This window comes from Chiroxiphia lanceolata, unplaced genomic scaffold, assembly GCF_009829145.1.
Source record: "Chiroxiphia lanceolata isolate bChiLan1 unplaced genomic scaffold, bChiLan1.pri scaffold_68_arrow_ctg1, whole genome shotgun sequence".
Taxonomy (NCBI): Eukaryota; Metazoa; Chordata; class Aves; order Passeriformes; family Pipridae; genus Chiroxiphia; species Chiroxiphia lanceolata.
In genome coordinates, this window is record NW_022476533.1 from 27019 (window position 1) to 44426 (window position 17408).

The following is a 17408-nucleotide window of genomic DNA, read 5'->3' on the forward strand; positions in this document are numbered from 1 at the left end:
CAAGGCTGAGGACACTGGGGACACTGGGGGAGGACAGGGGGGACATGGGGACAGAGTGTGGTCCTCTCAGTGTCCCCAGGGGTGCTGGAGGAGGGCGAGGACGTGCTGGAGCAGCTGGCGCTGCCCTGTCCCCATGTCCCCTGGGTGTCCTCTCACTGTCCTTGTGTCACCTGGGCGTCCCCTGACCCGCGTCCCAGGGATGTTGGAGGAGGGCAAGGACATTCTGGAGCAGCCAGTGCTGCCCTGTCCCCTCAGTGTCCTCATGTCCCCTGGGTGTCCCCTGACTGTCCCATGTCCCCATGGTGTCCCAGGGGTGCTGGAGGAGGGCGAGGATGTGCTGGAGCAGCCCGTACTACCCTGTCCCAGTGTCCCCTGGGTGTCCCCTGATGTCCCCAGGGGTGCTGGAAGAGGGTGAGGACGTGCTGGAGCAGCCGGTGCTGCCCTGTCCCCATGTCCCTTGGGTGTCCTCTCACTGTCCCCATGTCCCCTGGGTGTCCCCTGACTGTCTCGTGTCCCAGGGGTGCTGGAGGAGGGCGAGGATGTGCTGGAGCAGCCAGTGCTGCCCTGTCCCTATGTCCCTTTGGTGTCCCCTGACTATCCCTATGTCACCTTGGTGTTCCCTGACTGTCCCCTGTCCTAGGGGTGCTGGAGGAGGGCGAGGACGTTCTGGAGTAGGTGGCACTGCCCTGTCCTTATGTCCCCTCACTGTCCCCATGTCCCCCGCTGTCCCAGGGGTGCTGGAGGAGGGTGAGGACGTTCTGGAGCAGGTGGCACTGCCCTGTCCTTATGTCCCCTCACTGTCCCCATGTCCCCTGACTGTCCCCAGGGGTGCTGGAGGAGGGCGAGGACGTTCTGGAGCAGGCAGCACTGCCCTTGTCCCCTCAGTGTCCCCTGGGTGTCCCCTGACTGTCCCCTGCTGTCCCCAGGGGTGCTGGAGGAGGGTGAGGATGTTCTGGAGCAGGTGGCACTGCCGTGTCCTCATGTCCCCTGACTGTCCCCGTGTCCCCTGCTGTCCCCATGTCCCTTGTTGTCCCAGGGGTGCTGGAGGAGGACGAGGATGTCCTGGAGCAGGTGGCACTGCCCTGTCCCCTGGGTGTCCCCTGACTGTCCCCATGTCCCCCCGCTGTCCCCAGGGGTGCTGGAGGAGGGCGAGGACGTGCTGGAGCAGGCGGCACTGCCCTGTCCCCGTGTCCCCTGGGTGTCCCCGTGTCCCCTGGGTGTCCCTATGTCCCCTCACTGTCCCCTGACTGTCCCCATGTCCCCCGCTGTCCCCAGGGGTGCTGGAGGAGGGCGAGGACGTGCTGGAGCAGCCGACGCTGGCGGCGCAGGAGCGGGCGCGGGAGGAGCTGGAGCTGCGGCGCAAGAAGCCGCCCTACGTCCCCTACGAGGAGGAGGAGCCCGGCCCCGCCCCGCAGGTCTGGCCCCGCCCCCTATCGCGACATAGCCCGCCCTTTGCGTATCGCTGATATATCCCACGTGCTCGTGTTGTATCGGGCGATATCCCACGATACACCACCTGTCTCGTGATATATCGCGATATATCTTCTCGGATTGCGATGCATTGTTTGGTATCGTAGTATATCATTGGCTATCGCATGATGTGTCTCGATATGTGCCCTCGTATCGCGACATATTGTTTGACATCGTGTCATGTCACCGCCTGTCGCGTGATATATCACGATATACGCCCTTGTGTCGCGGTGTATTGTTTGTTATCACACTGTATCGCCGCCTATCGCACGATATATCACGATATATCCCCTTACGTCGCAATGTGTTGTTTGATATCGCGATCTATCCCCCCTGATATCGCGATATTTTCCCCCCCCAGGGCCCGAAGGCGCCGGCGCTGCTGGCCAAGTACGACGAGCCGGCGCCGCGTCCGTCCTTCCGCCTCGGCCCGGGGGGGACCCAGGACGGGGGAGACCCCCCCAAACTGCCCCTCCCCCCCGGCCCCGCCCCCCAGAGCCTGGAGCTGCCCCTCCCCCGCCTGGCGCCCGAGTACCTCACGGAGCAGGAGATGGTCGGGAAAGGGGGGGGGGGGGGCGTTTTGGGGGGATTTGGGATATTTTGGGGGGATTTGGGGGGCTCCGGGAGCATTTGGGGCGTTTTGGGGGGATTTTAGGGGGGATTTGGGAGGGATCTGGGAGGGTTTGGGGCATTTTGGGGGGATTTTAGAGAGGATTTGGGGGGCTCGGGGGTGTTTCGGGGGAGGAGTTGGGGGGTTTGGGACAGTCTGGGGGGGTTCTGGGGCATTCTGGGGGTGTTTAGGGGGGATTTGGGACATTTTGGGGGATTTTAGGGGGGATTTGGGGGGCTCTGGGAGCATTTGGGGCGTTTTGGGGGGATTTTAGGGGGGGTTTGGGAGGGGTCTGGGGGCATTTGGGGCAGTTTGGGGGGATTTTAGGGGAGATTTGGGGGGCTCGGGGGTGTTTTGGGGGAGGAGTTGGGGGGTTTGGGGCAGTTTGGGGGGGATTTGGGACAGTTTAGGGGGGATTCTGGGGCATTTTGTGGTGTGTGGGGGGGGGGTGGGGACATTTGGGGGGGATTTTATGGGGGATTTGGGGGGCTTGGGGGTGTTTTCGGAGAGGAGTTGAGGGGCTTGGGACAGTTTTGGGGGGGTTCGGGACAGTTTGGGGGAGGTTGGGGCGTTTTGGGAGTGTTTTTGGAGGGATCTGGGGAGATTTGGGACATTTTGGGGGGATTTTAGGGGGGATTTGGGGGGCTCTGGGGTGTTTTAGGGGAGGAGTTGGGGGGGTTTGGGATAGTTTAGGGGGTATTTGGGACAGTTTAGGGGGTATTTGGGACAGTTTAGGGGGTATTTGGGACAGTTTTGGGGGGACTTGGGACAGTTTAGGGGGGAGTTTGGGACAGTTTTGGGGGGACTTGGGACAGTTTAGGGGGGAGTTTGGGACAGTTTTGGTGGCTTCTGGGTCGTTTTGTGGGGTGTTTGAGGGGTCTGGGGGTTTTTGGGACCGTTTTTGGAGGGGTGTGGGGGGATTTGGGGTGTAACCGGGGTCCCCCCAGGCCGTGACGTTCCGGAGGACGCGGCGCCGGGTGAAGCGGCTGCGCAAGAAGGAGAAACCCCTTCGGGCCGACGACCTGCTGGCCCTGGCCCCGGGGGACACCCGGGGGGACTTCGGCTCCAGGTGGGGCTGGGGGGGACATGGGGGGTCACCAGGGGGTCCCGAGGGGGACTTTGGGTCCAGGTGGGGCATGGGGGGGACATGGGGGGTCCCCAGGGGGTCCTGGGGGACACTCGGGGGACTTTGGCTCCAGGTGGGACTGGGGGGGACCTGGGGGATCACCAGGGACATGTGGGGGGACTTTGGGTCCAGGTGGGGCTGGGGGGGACATGGGGGGTCACCAGGGGGTCCCAGGGGGACTTTGGGTCCAGGTGGGGCATGGGGGGGACATGGGGGGTCCTGGGGGACACTTGGGGGGACTTTGGGTCCAGGTGGGGCTGGGGGGGACATGGGGGGTCCTGGGGGACACTTGGGGGGACTTCGGCTCCAGGTGGGGCTGGGGGGGGACATGGGGGGTTACCTGGGGGGGCTGGGGGACACCTGGGGGGACTTTGGGTTCAGGTGGGGCTGTGGGGGGACATGGGGGGTCCTCAGGGGGTCCTGAGGGACACTTGGGGGGACTTCGGGTCCAGGTAGGACTGGGGGGGGTCTGAGGGGTCCCCAGGGGGTCCTGGGGGACACCCGGGGGGTACTTTGAGTCCAGGTGGGCATGAGGGGACCTGGGGGGTCCTGGGGGGCTTGGGATGGAGCCTGGGGGACATCTGGGGGGACTTTGGCTCTGGGTGGGGATTGGGGGGAGTCTGGGGGGGCTGGGAATAGTCTTGGGAGGGGAGGGGGGCTGCTGGGGGGGTCCCAGGGGGTCCCAGGGGTGTCCCGGGGGCACCTGTGGGGGCTGAGGGGTGGGTGGGGGTCTTTGAGGTCACCCCTCGGGGCTGGGGGGGGTTCCAGCACCCCCTGATGCCCCCCAAACCCCCCCAGGTCCCGTGGGCGTGGCCGGCGGGTGCAGGAGGAGGAGGAGGGGGCGGGAGGGGGGGACCCCGAAAACCCCCCGAGCCCCTCCTGGGACCCCCCCCCTGGAGGGAACCCCCCCGAGCCCCCCCTGCCCTCAGATGACACCCGGACAGAGAACATGGACATCAGCAGTGACGGTGGGGTTGGGGGGGACTGGGGGGGATTTGGGGGGGTCTGGGGAGGTTTGAGGGGGATTTGTGGGGATTGGGGGGGGTCTGGGGCGGTTTAGGGGGATCTGGGAGGGTTTGGGGGGGATTCGGGGAGTCTGAGAAGTTTGGGGGGATTTGGGGAGTCTGAGAGGTTTAGGGGGGTCTGGGGGGATTTAGGGGGATCTGGGGGGATCTGAGGGGGTCTGGGAGTTTTGGGGGGGATTTTGGAAGAATTTGCAGGGAGTCTGGGATGTTTGGAGGGATTTGGGGGAGTCTGGGAGGGTTTGGGGGGGACTTGGGGGAGTCTGGGAGGGTTTGGGGGGGATTTGGGGGAGTCTGGGAGGTTTGGGGGGTCTGGGGGGCTCTGGGAGGTTTGGGGAGTCTGAGAGGTGTGGGGGGATTTGGAGGGGTTTGGGGGGATTTGAGGGGGTCTGGGGGGATCTGGGGGGATTTGGGGAGGTTTGGGGGGGTCTGGGGGAGATTTGGGGGGGATTTGGGAGGGTCTGGGAGGTTTGGGGGGTTTGGGGAGGTTGGGGGGGATTTGGGGGGGTCTGGGGGAGATTTGGGGGGGGTTGGGTGAGATTTGGGATGTTTTGGGGGGGAGTTTGGGGTTATTGGGTGTATTTTGGGAGTGATTTTGGGGTATTTTGAGAGTGACTTTGAGGTATTTTGGGGTGATTTCAGGGTATTTTGGGAGCGATTTTGAGGTATTTAGGGAGTGATTTCGGGGTATTTTGAGAGAGATTCTGGAGTATTTTGGGAGCAATTTTGGGGTATTTTGGGAGCGATTTTGGGGTATTTCGGGGGCGATTTTGTGGTGATTTTGGGAGCGATTTTGGGGTATTTCGGGGGTGATTTGGGGTCGTTTTTTCCCCCCCAGAGGAGCTGGGGGTGCCGGGGTCCCCCCCAGCGCTGGAGGAGGACGAGGCCGAGCAGGAGCTGCAGCAGCAGCTGGAGAGGGGGCGGCGCCTGCGGCAGCTCCGGGAGCTGCGGGAGGGGGGGGGCGAGAAGGTGAGACCCCCCCAGACACCCCAAAATACTCCCCAGGGCAGCCCTAAAACCCCCTCGTGGCAGCCCTAAAATACCCCTCAGGGCAGCCCTAAAATACTCTCGTGGCAAGCCCAAAATCCTCTCTTGGCACCCCCAAAGTCTCCCCATGGCAGCCCTAAAATACTTCTCAGAGCAGCCCCAAAATCCCTTCCTGGCACCCCCAAAATCCACCCACAGCAGCCCTAAAATATTCCTCAGGGCAGCCCTAAAATACTCCTCAGAGCAGCCCCAAAATCCTTTCCTGGCGCCCCAAAAATCACCCTATGGAGCCCTAAAATATCCCCCCATGGCACCCCCAGAATCCCCCCGTGGCAGCCCTGAAATCCCTCTCAGGGCAGCCCTGAAATCCTCTCCTGGCACCCCCAAAATTCTCTTGTGGCAGCCTGAAAATACCTCTCGGGGCAGTCCTAAAATAATCCCTTCTTGGCACCCCAAAAATCCCCCTGTGGCAGCCCTAAAATATCCCTCAGGGCAGCCCCAAAACCCCTCCATGTCACCCCTAAAATCCCCCTGTGGCGACCCTGAAATACTTCTCAGGGCAGCCCTAAAATCCCCCCATGGCAGCCCCAAAATCCCTTCTTGGCACCCCCAAAATCCCTGCTGGGGATCCCTAAAATATCCCTCAGGGCACCCTGAAAATCCCTTCCTGGCACCCCCGAAAATCAGTGCAGGGCAACCCCAAAAATCACCTCTGAGCAACCCCAAAACCCTCCTGCAGAGCACCCCCAAAATCCCCATTCCCCCCTGCTCAGGGGTTGGGATCACTTGGAATTTTGGGGCTCCCCAAAATGGATAGGGGTCCTTCAGCCCCCCCCAAACCAGGGCTGGGGGTCCCTTGGGATTTTGGGGGTCCCCCAAAGTGGGTGGGGGTCCTTCAGCCCCCCCCAAACCAGGGCTTGAGATCACCTGGGATTTTGGGATCCCCTGGGATTTTGGGGGTCCCTCAAAGTGGGTGGGGGTCCTTCAGCCCCCCCAAACCAGGGGTTGGGGTCCCCTAAAGTGAGTGGGGGTCCTTCACCCCCCCACACCTGGGATTGGGATCCCCTGGGATTTTGGGGGTCCCCTAAAGTGGGTGGGCGTCCTTCAGCCCCCCCAAACCAGGGGTGGGGGTCCCCCAAAGTGGGTGGGGGTCCTTCAGCCCCCCCAAACCATGGCTTGAGATCTTCTGGGATTTTGGGATCCCCTGGGATTCTGGGGGTCCCTGAAGTGGGTGGGGGGTCCTTCAGCCCCCCCGACTTGGGATTGGGATCCCCTAGGATTTTGGGGGTCCCCTAAAGTGGGTGGGGGTCCTTGAACCCCCTTAAACCGTGGCTTGAGATCCCCTGGAATTTTGGGATCCCCTGGGATTTTGGGGGTCCCTGAAGTGGGTGGGGGTCCTTCAGACCCCCAAGCCAGGCCTTGGAGTCACCTGGAATTTTGGGGGTCCCCTAAAGTGGGTGGGGGGTCCTTCAGCCCCCCCAGACCGTGGCTTGAGATCCCCTGGAATTTTGGGATCCCCTGGGATTTTGGGAGGGTGGGGGATCTTTCCCCCCATCCCAAACCCCCGGGGGGTGTATGGGGGGGGTTACTGATGGGTTTGGGGGGTCCCACTGACCCCCCCCTGCCCCCCTCAGGTGCTGGAGCTGCTCCGGGGGTCCGGGGGGGCCACGGGGCCGGACCCTCGGGGCGGGGGGAGCATCGTGTTCAACGCCACGTCGGAATTCTGCCGGACACTCGGGGAGATCCCGACCTACGGGCTGGCCGGGAACAGGGAGGAGCAGGAGGAGCTCATGGTGGGACATGGGGGGGATTTGGGGGGGGCTGGGGGGGAATGGGGAAGTTTGGGGGGGATTTAGGGGGAGCTGGGGGGGAAATAGGGGAATTTGGGGGGGATTTGGGGTGGGATGAGGAGGAATTCGGGAGTTTGAGGGGGATTGGGGGGGGCTGGGGGGGGGGAATGGGGGGATTTGGGGGAGATTTGGGGGGACCCTGGGAGAGATCCCGACCTACGGGCTGGCTGGGAACAGGGAGGAGCAGGAGGAGCTCATGGTGGGATATGGGGGGGATTTGGGGGGGCTGAGGGGGAATGGAGGAGTTTGGGGGGAGCTGGGGGGGCAATGGGGGAGTTTGGGGGGATTTGGGGGCGTTTGGGGGGGGATTTGGGGGGGAATGAGGGAGTTTGAGGGGGATTTGGGGAGGTTGGGAGGGGGAATGAGGGAGTTTGGGGGAGCTGGGGGGAATGGGGGAGTTTGGAGGGGATTTGGGGGAGTTTGAGGGGGATTTGGGGGGGTTGGGGGAGGAATGGGGGAGTTTTGGGGGGATTTGAAGGGGCTGGGAGGGGGAATGGGGGGATTTGGAGGGGCTGGGGGGGAAATTGGGAAGTTTGAGGGGGATTTGGAGGGGCTGGGAGGGGGAATTGGGGAGTTTGGGGGGGATTTGGGGGAGATTGAGAGGGATTTGGGGGGGAATGGTGGAGTTTGGGGGGGATTTGGAAGAGATGGGAGAGGGAATGGGGGAGTTTGAGGGGGATTTGGGGGGGGCTGGAGGGGGGAATGGGGGGATTTGAGGGGCTGGGGAGGGGAATGGGGGGATTTGGGGGAGATTTGGGGGGACCTTGGGAGAGATCCTGACCTATGGGCTGGCCGGGAACAGGGAGGAGCAGGAGGAGCTCATGGTGGGACATGGGGGGGATTTTGGGGGGCTGGGGGGGAATGGGGGAGTTCGGGGGGAATTGGGGAGTTTGGGGTGGATTTGGGGTGTTCGAGGGGGATTTGGAGGGGCTGGGGAGGGATGGGGGAGTTTTGGGGGGATTTTGGGGAGGGCTGAAGGGGGGGAATGGGGGAATTTGGGGGGGACTTGGTGGGGCTGGGGAGGAATTATGGAGTTTGAGGGGGATTTGGGGGTCCTGGGGGGGAACTGGGGAGTCTGGGGGGAATTTAGGGTGGGATGAGGGGGAATTCAGGAATTTGGGGGGGATTTGGAGAGGCTGGGAGGAGGATTTGAAGAGTTTGAGGGTGATTTGGGGGGGGATGAGGGGGATTTGGGGGGGCTGTGGGGGGAATGAGGAGGTTTGAGGGGAAATTGGGGAGTTTGAGGTGGATCTGGAGGGGCTGGAAGGGAAATGGGGGAGTTTGGGGCAGATTTTGGGGAGTTTGAGGGGGATTTGAGGGGGCTGAGGGAGAAATGGGGGGGTTGGGGAGAGAAATGGTGTTTGGGGTAATTTTGGGGTGTTTGAGGGGGATTTGAGGGGGCTGGATAGGAAATGGAGGAGTTTGTGGGTGATTTTGGGGCATTTGAGGGGCTGGGGGGGGGGAAAATAAGGGAGTTTGTGGGTGATTTTGGGGGCATTTGAGTGGGACTTGGGAGGAAAGGGGGATCTGGGAGCGATTTTAGGTCAATGTGGGAACAGGGGCTGCACTTGGAGGGGTGGCTCTTGTCCCCTCTGGCCACTGGTGTCACCATGTCCCCCCCTTTTGTGTCCCCCCAGGCTCTGGAACGTTCCGGGCGTCCGTCGTCGCCCCCCGAACCCCCCGACTCGGAGGGGGAGGAGAACGTGGGGTGGAGCAGCGTGAACCTGGCAGAGGAGAGGCAGCAGCAGGATGTGAGAGCCCAAAAATGGGGGAGGAGACCCCAAAAATGGGGAGGGAGACCCCAAAAATGGGGAGGGGGACACCGAAAATGGGGAGGGGGACACTGAAAATGGGGGGAGACACCTGGAAAATGGGGGGTGGAGCAGCGTGAACCTGGCAGAGGAGAGGCAGCAGCAGGATGTGAGAGCCCAAAAATGGGGGGAAACACCTCGAAAATGGGAGGAGACCCCTCGAAAATGGGAGGAGACACCCCAAAAATGGGGGGAGACACCTCAAAAATGGGGGGAGACACCCCAAAAATGGGGAGGGGGACACTGAAAATGGAGGGAGACACCTGGAAAATGGGGAGAAGCATCTTGAAAATGGGGGGGACAGCCTGAAAATGGGGGGAGACATCTTGAAAATGGGGAGGGACACCCCAAAAATTAGGGGAGGCACCTCAAAAATGGGGAGGGGGACACCAAGAATGGGGAGGGACACCCCAAAATGGGGAGGGGGACACCAAAAATGGGGGGAGGCACCTGGAAAACATGGGGTGGAGCAGCGTGAACCTGGCAGAGGAGAGGCAGCAGCAGGATGTGAGAGCCCAAAAATGGGGGAGGAGACCCCAAAAATGGGGAGGGAGACCCCAAAAATGGGGAGGGGGACACTGAAAATGGGGGGAGACACCTGGAAAATGGGGGGTGGAGCAGCATCAACTTGGCAGAGGAGAGACAGCAGCAGGATGTGAGAGCCAAAAATGGGGGGAAACACCTCGAAAATGGGGAGAGACACCTCAAAATTGGGGGGAGACACCCCAAAAATGGGGGGAGATGCCTTGAAAATGGGGGGAGACACCCTGAAAATGGGGGGAGATACCTTGAAAATGGGGGAGACCACGAGAACAAGGGGAATACCCCAAAAATGGGGAGAGACCCCTCAAAAATGGAGAGACATTGTGAGAATGGGGAGGGACACCCCAAAAATGGGGGGGATGCCCCAGAAATGGGGAGGGGGACACCTCAAAATGGGGGAGACCACGAGAACAGAGGGGGGGCCAAAAATGGGGCACCCCAAAAACCAGGGTAACCCAAATAACAGAGCACCCCAAAATGGGGGGACACCCCAAAAATGGGGAGGGACACCTTGAAGGTGGGGGGAGACACTTTGAAAATGGGAGGAAACACCTCAAAAATGGGGGGGGGGGACACCCCAAAAATGGGGGGAGACCCCTCAAAAATGGGAGGAAACACCTCAAAAATGGGGGAGACACACCCCAGAAATGGGGGGGACACACCAAAAATGGGGGGAGACCCCTCAAAAATGGGGGGGGGGACACCCCAGAAATGGGCAGGGACGCCCTGAAAATGCGGGGGGGACACCCCAAAAATGGGGGGAGACACCTCGAAAATGGGGAAGGGACACTTCGGAAATGGGGAGGAACACCCCAAAAGTGGGTTTTGGGGTCCCCCAAATTGGGGGGGCTCCCCCTGAACCCCCTTTTTTCCCCCTCCCCAGTTCTCAGCAGCCTCCACGACGATCCTGGACGAGGAGCCCATCGTGAACCGGGGCCTGGCCGCGGCCCTGCTGCTCTGCCAGAACAAGGGTCAGGGCCTGGGGGGCCTGGGGGGGGGATTTGGGGGGCTTAGAGGGGGTTTGGGGGCCTTATAGGGGGCTTAGGAGGGTTTGGGGGCTTTATGGGGGCATTTGGGGGCTTTTTAGGGGGGTTTGGGGGCCTTATAGAGGAGTTTGGGGGCTTTATAGGGGGGCTTGGGGGGCCTTGGGAGGGGATTTGGGGGCCTTAAGGGGGGAATTGGGGGCCTTACAGGTGGGTTTGGGGGCCTTAGGGGGGATTTGGGGGGCTTTGGGGCCTTTATAAGGGGCTTTGGGGTCTTTATGGGGGGGGTTTAGGGGCCTTAGGGGGAATTTGGGGGCTTTATAAGGGGGCTTAGGGTGCCTTTGGGGGCAATTTGGGGGCCTTAGGGAGGGATTTAGGGGCCTTATAAGGGGGTTTGGGGGGCTTATGGGGGCCTTATTAAGGGATTTGGGGGGGCTTAGGGGGAGATTTGGGGGGCTTTGGGGACCTTATAAGGAGGCTCGGTGGGCTTGGGGGTCCCTGTATGGGGTTGGGGGGTCCCTGTGGGTATTGGGGGGTCCCTGTGGGTACTCTGGGGGTCCCTGAGAGTGTCAGGGGTCCCTACGTGGGGTCAGGGGTCCCTGGGGGTCCCTGATGGTATTTGGGGGGTCCCTGTGGGTGTCAGGGGTCCCTGGGGGTGCTCTGGGGGTCCCTGAGGGTATTTGGGGGATCCCTTAGTGGGGTCAGGGGTCCCTGGGGGTCCCTGAGGGTATTGGGGGGTCCCTGAGGGTGCTCTGGGGGTCCCTGATGGTATTTGGGGGGGTCCCTGTGTGGGGTCAGGGGTCCCTGGGGGTCCCTGATGGTATTTGGGGGGTCCCTGAGGGTGTCAGGGGTTCCTGTGTGGGGTCTGGGGTCCCTGGGGGTCCCTGATGGTATTTGGGGGGTCCCTGAGGGTGTCAGGGGTTCCTGTGTGGGGTCGGGGGTCCCTGGGGGTCACTGATGGTATTTGGGGGGTCCCTGAGGGTGTCAGGGGTTCCTGTGTGGGGTCTGGGGTCCCTGGGGGTCCCTGATGGTATTTGGGGGGTCCCTGGGGGTGCTGGTGCCCCCCTGACCCCCCCCATGTGCCCCCCCAGGGCTGCTGGAGACGACGGTGCAGAAAGTGGCTCGAGTGAAAGCCCCCAACAAGTCCCTGCCCTCGGCCGTGTACTGCATCGAGGACAAGATGTGGGTCCTGTCACCACTGTCACCTCCCCCTGTCACCTCCCCCTGTCACCTCCCCCTGTCACCTCCCCCTGTCACCCCCTGTGTCACCCTTGTCACCCCTGTCACCTCCTGTCACCCCCTGTCCCTGCCCTCAGCCGTGTACTGCATCGAGGACAAGATGTGGGTCCTGTCACCACTGTCACCTCCCCCTGTCACCTCCTGTGTCACCCTTGTCACCTCCTGTCACCCCTGTCCCTGTTCTGGGCTGTGTGCTGCATTGAGGACAAGATGTGGGTCTTGTCACCTCCCCCTGTCACCTCCAGTGTCACCCCTGTCACCCCCTGTGTCACCCCTTGTCACTCCTGGCCCTGCCCTTGGTCATGTGCTGCATTGAGGACAAGATGTGGGTCCTGTCACCACTGTCACCTCCCCCTGTCACCTCCTGTGTCACTCCTGTCACCCCCTGTGTCACCCCTTGTCACCCCTGTCCCTGCTCTCAGCCGTGTGCTGCATCGAGGACAAGATGTGGGTCATGTCACCTCCCCCCTGTCACCCCCTGTGTCACCCCTGTCACCCCCTGTGCCACCCCTGTCACCCCTGTCCCTGCCCTCAGCCATGTGCTGCATCGAGGACAAGATGTGGGTCGTGTCACCACTGTCACCTCCCCCTGTCACCTCCCTGTGTCACCCTTATCACTCCCCACCCCCTGTGTCACCCCCCTGGTGACACACACAGCCACTGTGAGGAGGTGCCACGTTCTTGAGTGGCCCAATCCCACTGTCCCCAATGTCCCCCCTGTCCCCAGGGCCATCGATGACAAGCACAGCTGGCAGGAGGAGTTCCCAATGTCCCCTGGGTGTCCCCAATGTCCCTTTGGTGTCCCCAAAGTGTCCCCTTGTTGTCCCCAGGGCGATCAATGACAAGTACAGCTGGCGGGAGGAGTTCCCAATGATGTCCCCAATGTCCCCTTATTGTCCCTAACGTGTCCCCAATGTCCCTTTGGTGTCCCCAGTGTCCCCTGGGTGTCCCCAATGTCCCCAAAGTGTCCCGTTGTTGTCCCCAGGGCGATCGATGACAAGCACAGCCGGCGGGAGGAGTTCCCAATGTCCCCTGGGTGTCCCCAATGTCCCCAATGTCCCATTGTTGTCCCCAATGTCCCCAGGGCCATCGATGACAAGTACAGCCAGCAGGAGGAGTTCCCAATGTCCCCTGGGTGTCCCCAATGTCTCCTGGGTGTCCCCAATGTCCCCAATGTCCCCTTTGTTGTCCCCAATGTCCCCAGGGCGATCGATGACAAGTACAGCCGGCGGGAGGAGTTCCCAATGATCCCAATGTCCCCTGGGTGTCCCCAATGTCCCCACAGTGTCCCGTTGTTGTCCGCAGGGCGATCGATGACAAGTACAGCCGGCGGGAGGAGTTCCCAATGTCCCCTGGGTGTCCCCAATGTCCCCAATGTCCCGTTGTTGTCCCCAACGTCCCCAGGGCCATCGATGACAAGTACAGCCGGCGGGAGGAGTTCCCAATGATCCCAATGTCCCCTGGGTGTCCCCAATGTCCCCAATGTCCCGTTGTTGTCCGCAGGGCGATCGATGACAAGTACAGCCGGCGGGAGGAGTTCCGTGGTTTCACGCAGGATTTCAAGGAGAAGGAGGGCTACAGGCCCGATGTGAAGATCGAGTACGTGGACGAGACCGGCCGCAAGCTCACCCCCAAAGAGGTGGGGGGTCCCCCAATGCCACCCCCGGGGGCACCACAACCCCCCCGGGGGCACCAAACCCACCCCTGGGGGCCCTAAACCCACCCCTGGGGGCACCAAACCCAACCTTGGGGTCCCCAGAATTGTTCTGGTGGCACCAAACCCACCCCTGGGGACCCCAAACCCACCCCCGGGGTCCCCAAAACTCCTCTGGTGGCACCAAACCCACCCCTGGGGGCCCCAAAACTCCTCTGGTGGCACCAAACCCACCCCTGGGGACCCCAAATCCACCCCCGGGGTCCCCAAAACTCCTCTGGTGGCACCAAACCCACCCCTGGGGGCCCCAAAACTCCTCTGGTGGCACCAAACCAACCCCTGGGGTCCTGAGAATCACTTGTGGGGTCCCCAAAACTTTTCAGGGGGCACCAAACCCCCCCCCAAATGTCCCCAAAGCCCCCCATTGTCCCCCTCTTCCCCCCCCCCCCAGCCATTCCAGCAGCTCTCCCACCTCCCCCATGGGAAGGGCTGGGAGTGTCCCTTGTGTCCCCTGAGCCCCCCAAATGTCCCCAACCCCCCCCAAATGTCCCCAAACCCCCCCAAATGTCCCCAAAGTCCCCTGACCCCCTCCCTTCCCCCCCCAGCCATTCCAGCAACTCTCCCCCCCTCTCCCATGGGAAGGGCTGGGGGTGTCTCCTGACCCCCCTAAATGTCCCCAAACTGCCCCAAATATCCCCAAAACTCCCCCTAAATGTCCCCAACCCCCCCCCATTGTCCCCTTTCACCCCTCCAGCCATTCCAGCAGCTCTCCCATGGGAAGGGCTGGGGGTGTCCCCTGACCCCCCAAACCCCCCCAAATGACCCCCCAAAAATGTCCCCAAAACCCCCCTAAATGTCCCCAACCCCCCCCAAAATGTCCCCAGCTGACCCCCCCTGCCCCCCCAGGCGTTCCGGCAGCTCTCCCACCTCTCCCACGGGAAGGGCTGGGGGTGTCCCCTGTGTCCCCTGACCCCCCAAATGTCCCAATCCCCCCCCAAAATGTCCCCAAACCCCCCCAAATGTCCCCCCCTGTCCCCCCCCAGGCGTTCCGGCAGCTCTCCCACCGGTTCCACGGGAAGGGCTCCGGGAAGATGAAGACGGAGCGGAGGATGAAGAAGTTGGACGAGGAGGCGGTGAGGGGATCTGGGGGGGTCTGGGGGGGTCCTGAGGAGGCCTGGGGGGGGTCTGGGGGGGTCCTGAGGGGTCCTGGGGGGGTCCGGGGGGGGCCTGGGGGAATCTGGGGGGGTCCGGGGGAATCCTGAGGGGGCTTGGGGGGACCCGAGGGGGTCCTGGAGGGGTCCTGAGGGGGCCGGGGGGGTGTCTGGAGGGGTCCGGGGGGGGGCTGAGGGGCCTGGAGGGGTCCTGGGGGAATCTGGGGGTGTCTGGGGGGGTCCTGAGGGGGCCTGGGGGGGTCTGGAGGGGTCCGGGGGGGGGCTGAGGGGCCTGGAGGGGTCCTGGGGGAATCTGGGGGTGTCTGGGGGGGTCCTGAGGGGGCCTGAAGGGGTCCGGGGGGGGCCCAGGGGGGTCCTGGGGGGGTCCTGGGGGGGGCTTGGAGGGGTCCCCTGGGGGGGGCTGCACCTCGATTTTGGGGTCCCCCCAGCCCCACTGGGGGCCTTCAGCACAATTTTGGGGTCCCTCGTGGCCCCATTGAGGCCTTTCAGTCCAATTTTGGGGTCCTTTGACCCAATTTTGGGGTTCTTTGACCCAATTTTGGGGTCCCCCCAGCCCTATTAGAGGCCTTCGGTACAATTTTGGGGTCCCCCGGACCCTTTCGGGGTCCTCTGACACAATTTTGGGGGTCCCTCGTGGCCCCATTAGGGGCCTTCAGCACAATTTTGGGGTCCCTCGTGGCGCCGTTGAGGCCTTTGAGTTCAATTTTGGGGTCCCCTGGACCTTTCTGGGGTCCTTTGACCCAATTTTGGGGTCCCCTCAACCCCATTAGAGGCCTTCAGCACAATTTTGGGGTCCCCTGGACCCTTTTGGGGGTCCTCTGATTCAATTTTGGGGTCCCCCCAGCCCTATTAGAGGCCTTCAGCACAATTTTGGGGTCCCCTAAACCCTTTTGGGCACGGTGGGATGGGGATTTTTGGGGAATGCTTTGGGAGATTTTTTTTGATTTTTAGGAATTTGGGGTTTTTTTTTTTGGGGTCCCCCTGATTTTGGGGTGTCCCCCCTTTTTTTGGGGTGCAGAACATGAGCTGCAGTGACACCCCCTGGGCACGGTGGGATGGGGATTTCTGGGGGATTCTTTGGGGGTTTTGAGGATTTTTTGGGGGATTCCCTGGAGTTTTCGGGGTGGGATTCCCTCGTTTGGGGTCCCCCTGATTTTGGGGTGTCCCCCCCCGTTTTTGGGGTGTAGAAGATGAGCTCCAGTGACACCCCCTGGGCACGGTGGGATGGGGTTTTTGGGGGGATTCTTTGGGGTTTTGGGGATTCTTTGGGATTTTGGGGAATTTTTAGGGATTTTGGGGGTTTTTTCGGGGTCCCCCTGATTTTGGGGTGTCCCCCCCGTTTCTGGGGCGCAGCTGCTGAAGAAGATGAGCTCCAGTGACACCCCCCTGGGCACGGTGGCCCTGCTGCAGGAGAAGCAGCGGGCACAGAAAACCCCCTACATCGTCCTCAGCGGCAGCGGCAAGAGCATGAACGCGTGGGTGCACTGGGAGGGCACTGGGAGCACTGGGAGGGCACTGGGAGGGCACTGGGAGGGGGACTGGGGGCACTGGGAGGGCACTGGGAGCACTGGGAGGGCACTGGGAGGGGGACTGGGGGCACTGGGAGGGCACTGGGGGCACTGGGAGGGCACTGGGAGGGGGACTGGGGGCACTGGGAGCACTGGGAGGGCACTGGGGGCACTGGGAGGGCACTGGGAGGGCACTGGGGGCACTGGGAGGGGACTGGGAGGGGGACTGGGGGCACTGGGAGTACTGGGAGGGCACTGGGAGCACTGGGAGGGCACTGGGAGTACTGGGATGGACTGGGAGGGCACTGGGAGGGGGACTGGGAGCGCTGGGACGCACTGGGATGGGACTGGGAGGGGGACTGGGGGCACTGGGAGCACTGGGAAGGCACTGGGAGCACTGGGACACACTGGGATGGGACTGGGAGGGCACTGGGAGGGGGATTGGGGGCACTGGGAGTACTGGGAGGGCACTGGGAGCACTGGGACGCACTGGGATGGGACTGGGAGGGGGATTGGGGGCACTGGGAGCACTGGGACGGACTGGGAAGGCACTGGGAGGGGGATTGGGGGCACTGGGAGCACTGGGAGGGCACTGGGAGCACTGGGATGGACTGGGAGGGCATTGGGAGGGGGATTGGGGGCACTGGGAGCACTGGGAGGGCACTGGGAGGGGGACTGGGGGCACTGGGAGCACTGGGACACACTGGGATGGGACTGGGGGCACTGGGAGCACTGGGACGGACTGGGAGGGCACTGGGAGGGGGACTGGGAGCAGTGGGATGGACTGGGAGAGACTGGGGGCACTGGGAAGGGGACAGGGGGCACTGGGATGGAGGTGGAGGGGCTGGGATGGGGGACTAGGAGCACTGGGAGGGGACTGGGAGCACTGGGAGGGGACTGGGGGCACTGGGAGGGGACTGGGAGCACTGGGAGGGGACTGGGGGCACTGGGAGGGGACTGGGGGGACTGGAAGGGCACTGGGGGGACTGGAAGGGCACTGGGGACACTGGGAGGGGACTGGGGAGTACTGGGATGGGGCTGGGGACACTGGGATGGGAACTGGGAGTGCTGGGATGGGGACTGGGGGTGCTGGAGGCACTGGGAAGGGGGTGGGGAGAGTACTGAGATGGAGACTGGGAGCACTGGGAGGGGGGGGCTGGGGACACTGGGATGGGAACTGGGGGTGCTGGGAAGGGAACTGGGAGCACTGGGACACTGACCCCCCCCCCCTTTCTCTCCCCAGGAACACCATCACCAAGTGAGGACACCCCTGGGGACACCCCTGGGACATCCCCTGGGAAAGGACCCCTGGGGACACCCCTTGGGGACACCCCTGGGACATCCCCTGGACAGGACCCCCCTGGAGACACCCTGGAGACATTTCCCGGGGACACCCCTGGGACAGGACCCCCCTGGGCCACCCCTGGGCCCCC

At 62.8% G+C, this 17408-nt stretch overlaps 1 protein-coding gene across 2 annotated transcripts in view; it reads left to right on the plus strand.

The window, feature by feature from the left end:
- SART1 (spliceosome associated factor 1, recruiter of U4/U6.U5 tri-snRNP) overlaps positions 1-17345 on the plus strand; it is a 25599-nt gene extending 8254 nt beyond the window's left edge. Inside the window, exons 8-20 of one of the 2 annotated variants that reach the window (XM_032677609.1) lie at positions 1276-1415; positions 1832-2023; positions 3028-3149; positions 4005-4174; positions 5067-5197; positions 6850-7008; positions 8703-8816; positions 10303-10390; positions 11494-11584; positions 13145-13280; positions 14339-14428; positions 15821-15942; positions 17219-17345. In XM_032677609.1, the coding sequence (XP_032533500.1) occupies positions 1276-1415; positions 1832-2023; positions 3028-3149; positions 4005-4174; positions 5067-5197; positions 6850-7008; positions 8703-8816; positions 10303-10390; positions 11494-11584; positions 13145-13280; positions 14339-14428; positions 15821-15942; positions 17219-17237 (1574 nt within the window). In that variant the 3' untranslated portion in view covers positions 17238-17345. Of the gene's footprint in view, positions 1-1275; positions 1416-1831; positions 2024-3027; positions 3150-4004; positions 4175-5066; positions 5198-6849; positions 7009-8702; positions 8817-10302; positions 10391-11493; positions 11585-13144; positions 13281-14338; positions 14429-15820; positions 15943-17218 lie in introns of those variants that run through there. The other variant, XM_032677610.1, reaches the window with a different exon arrangement.
- The last annotated feature ends 63 nt before the right edge of the window (positions 17346-17408 follow it).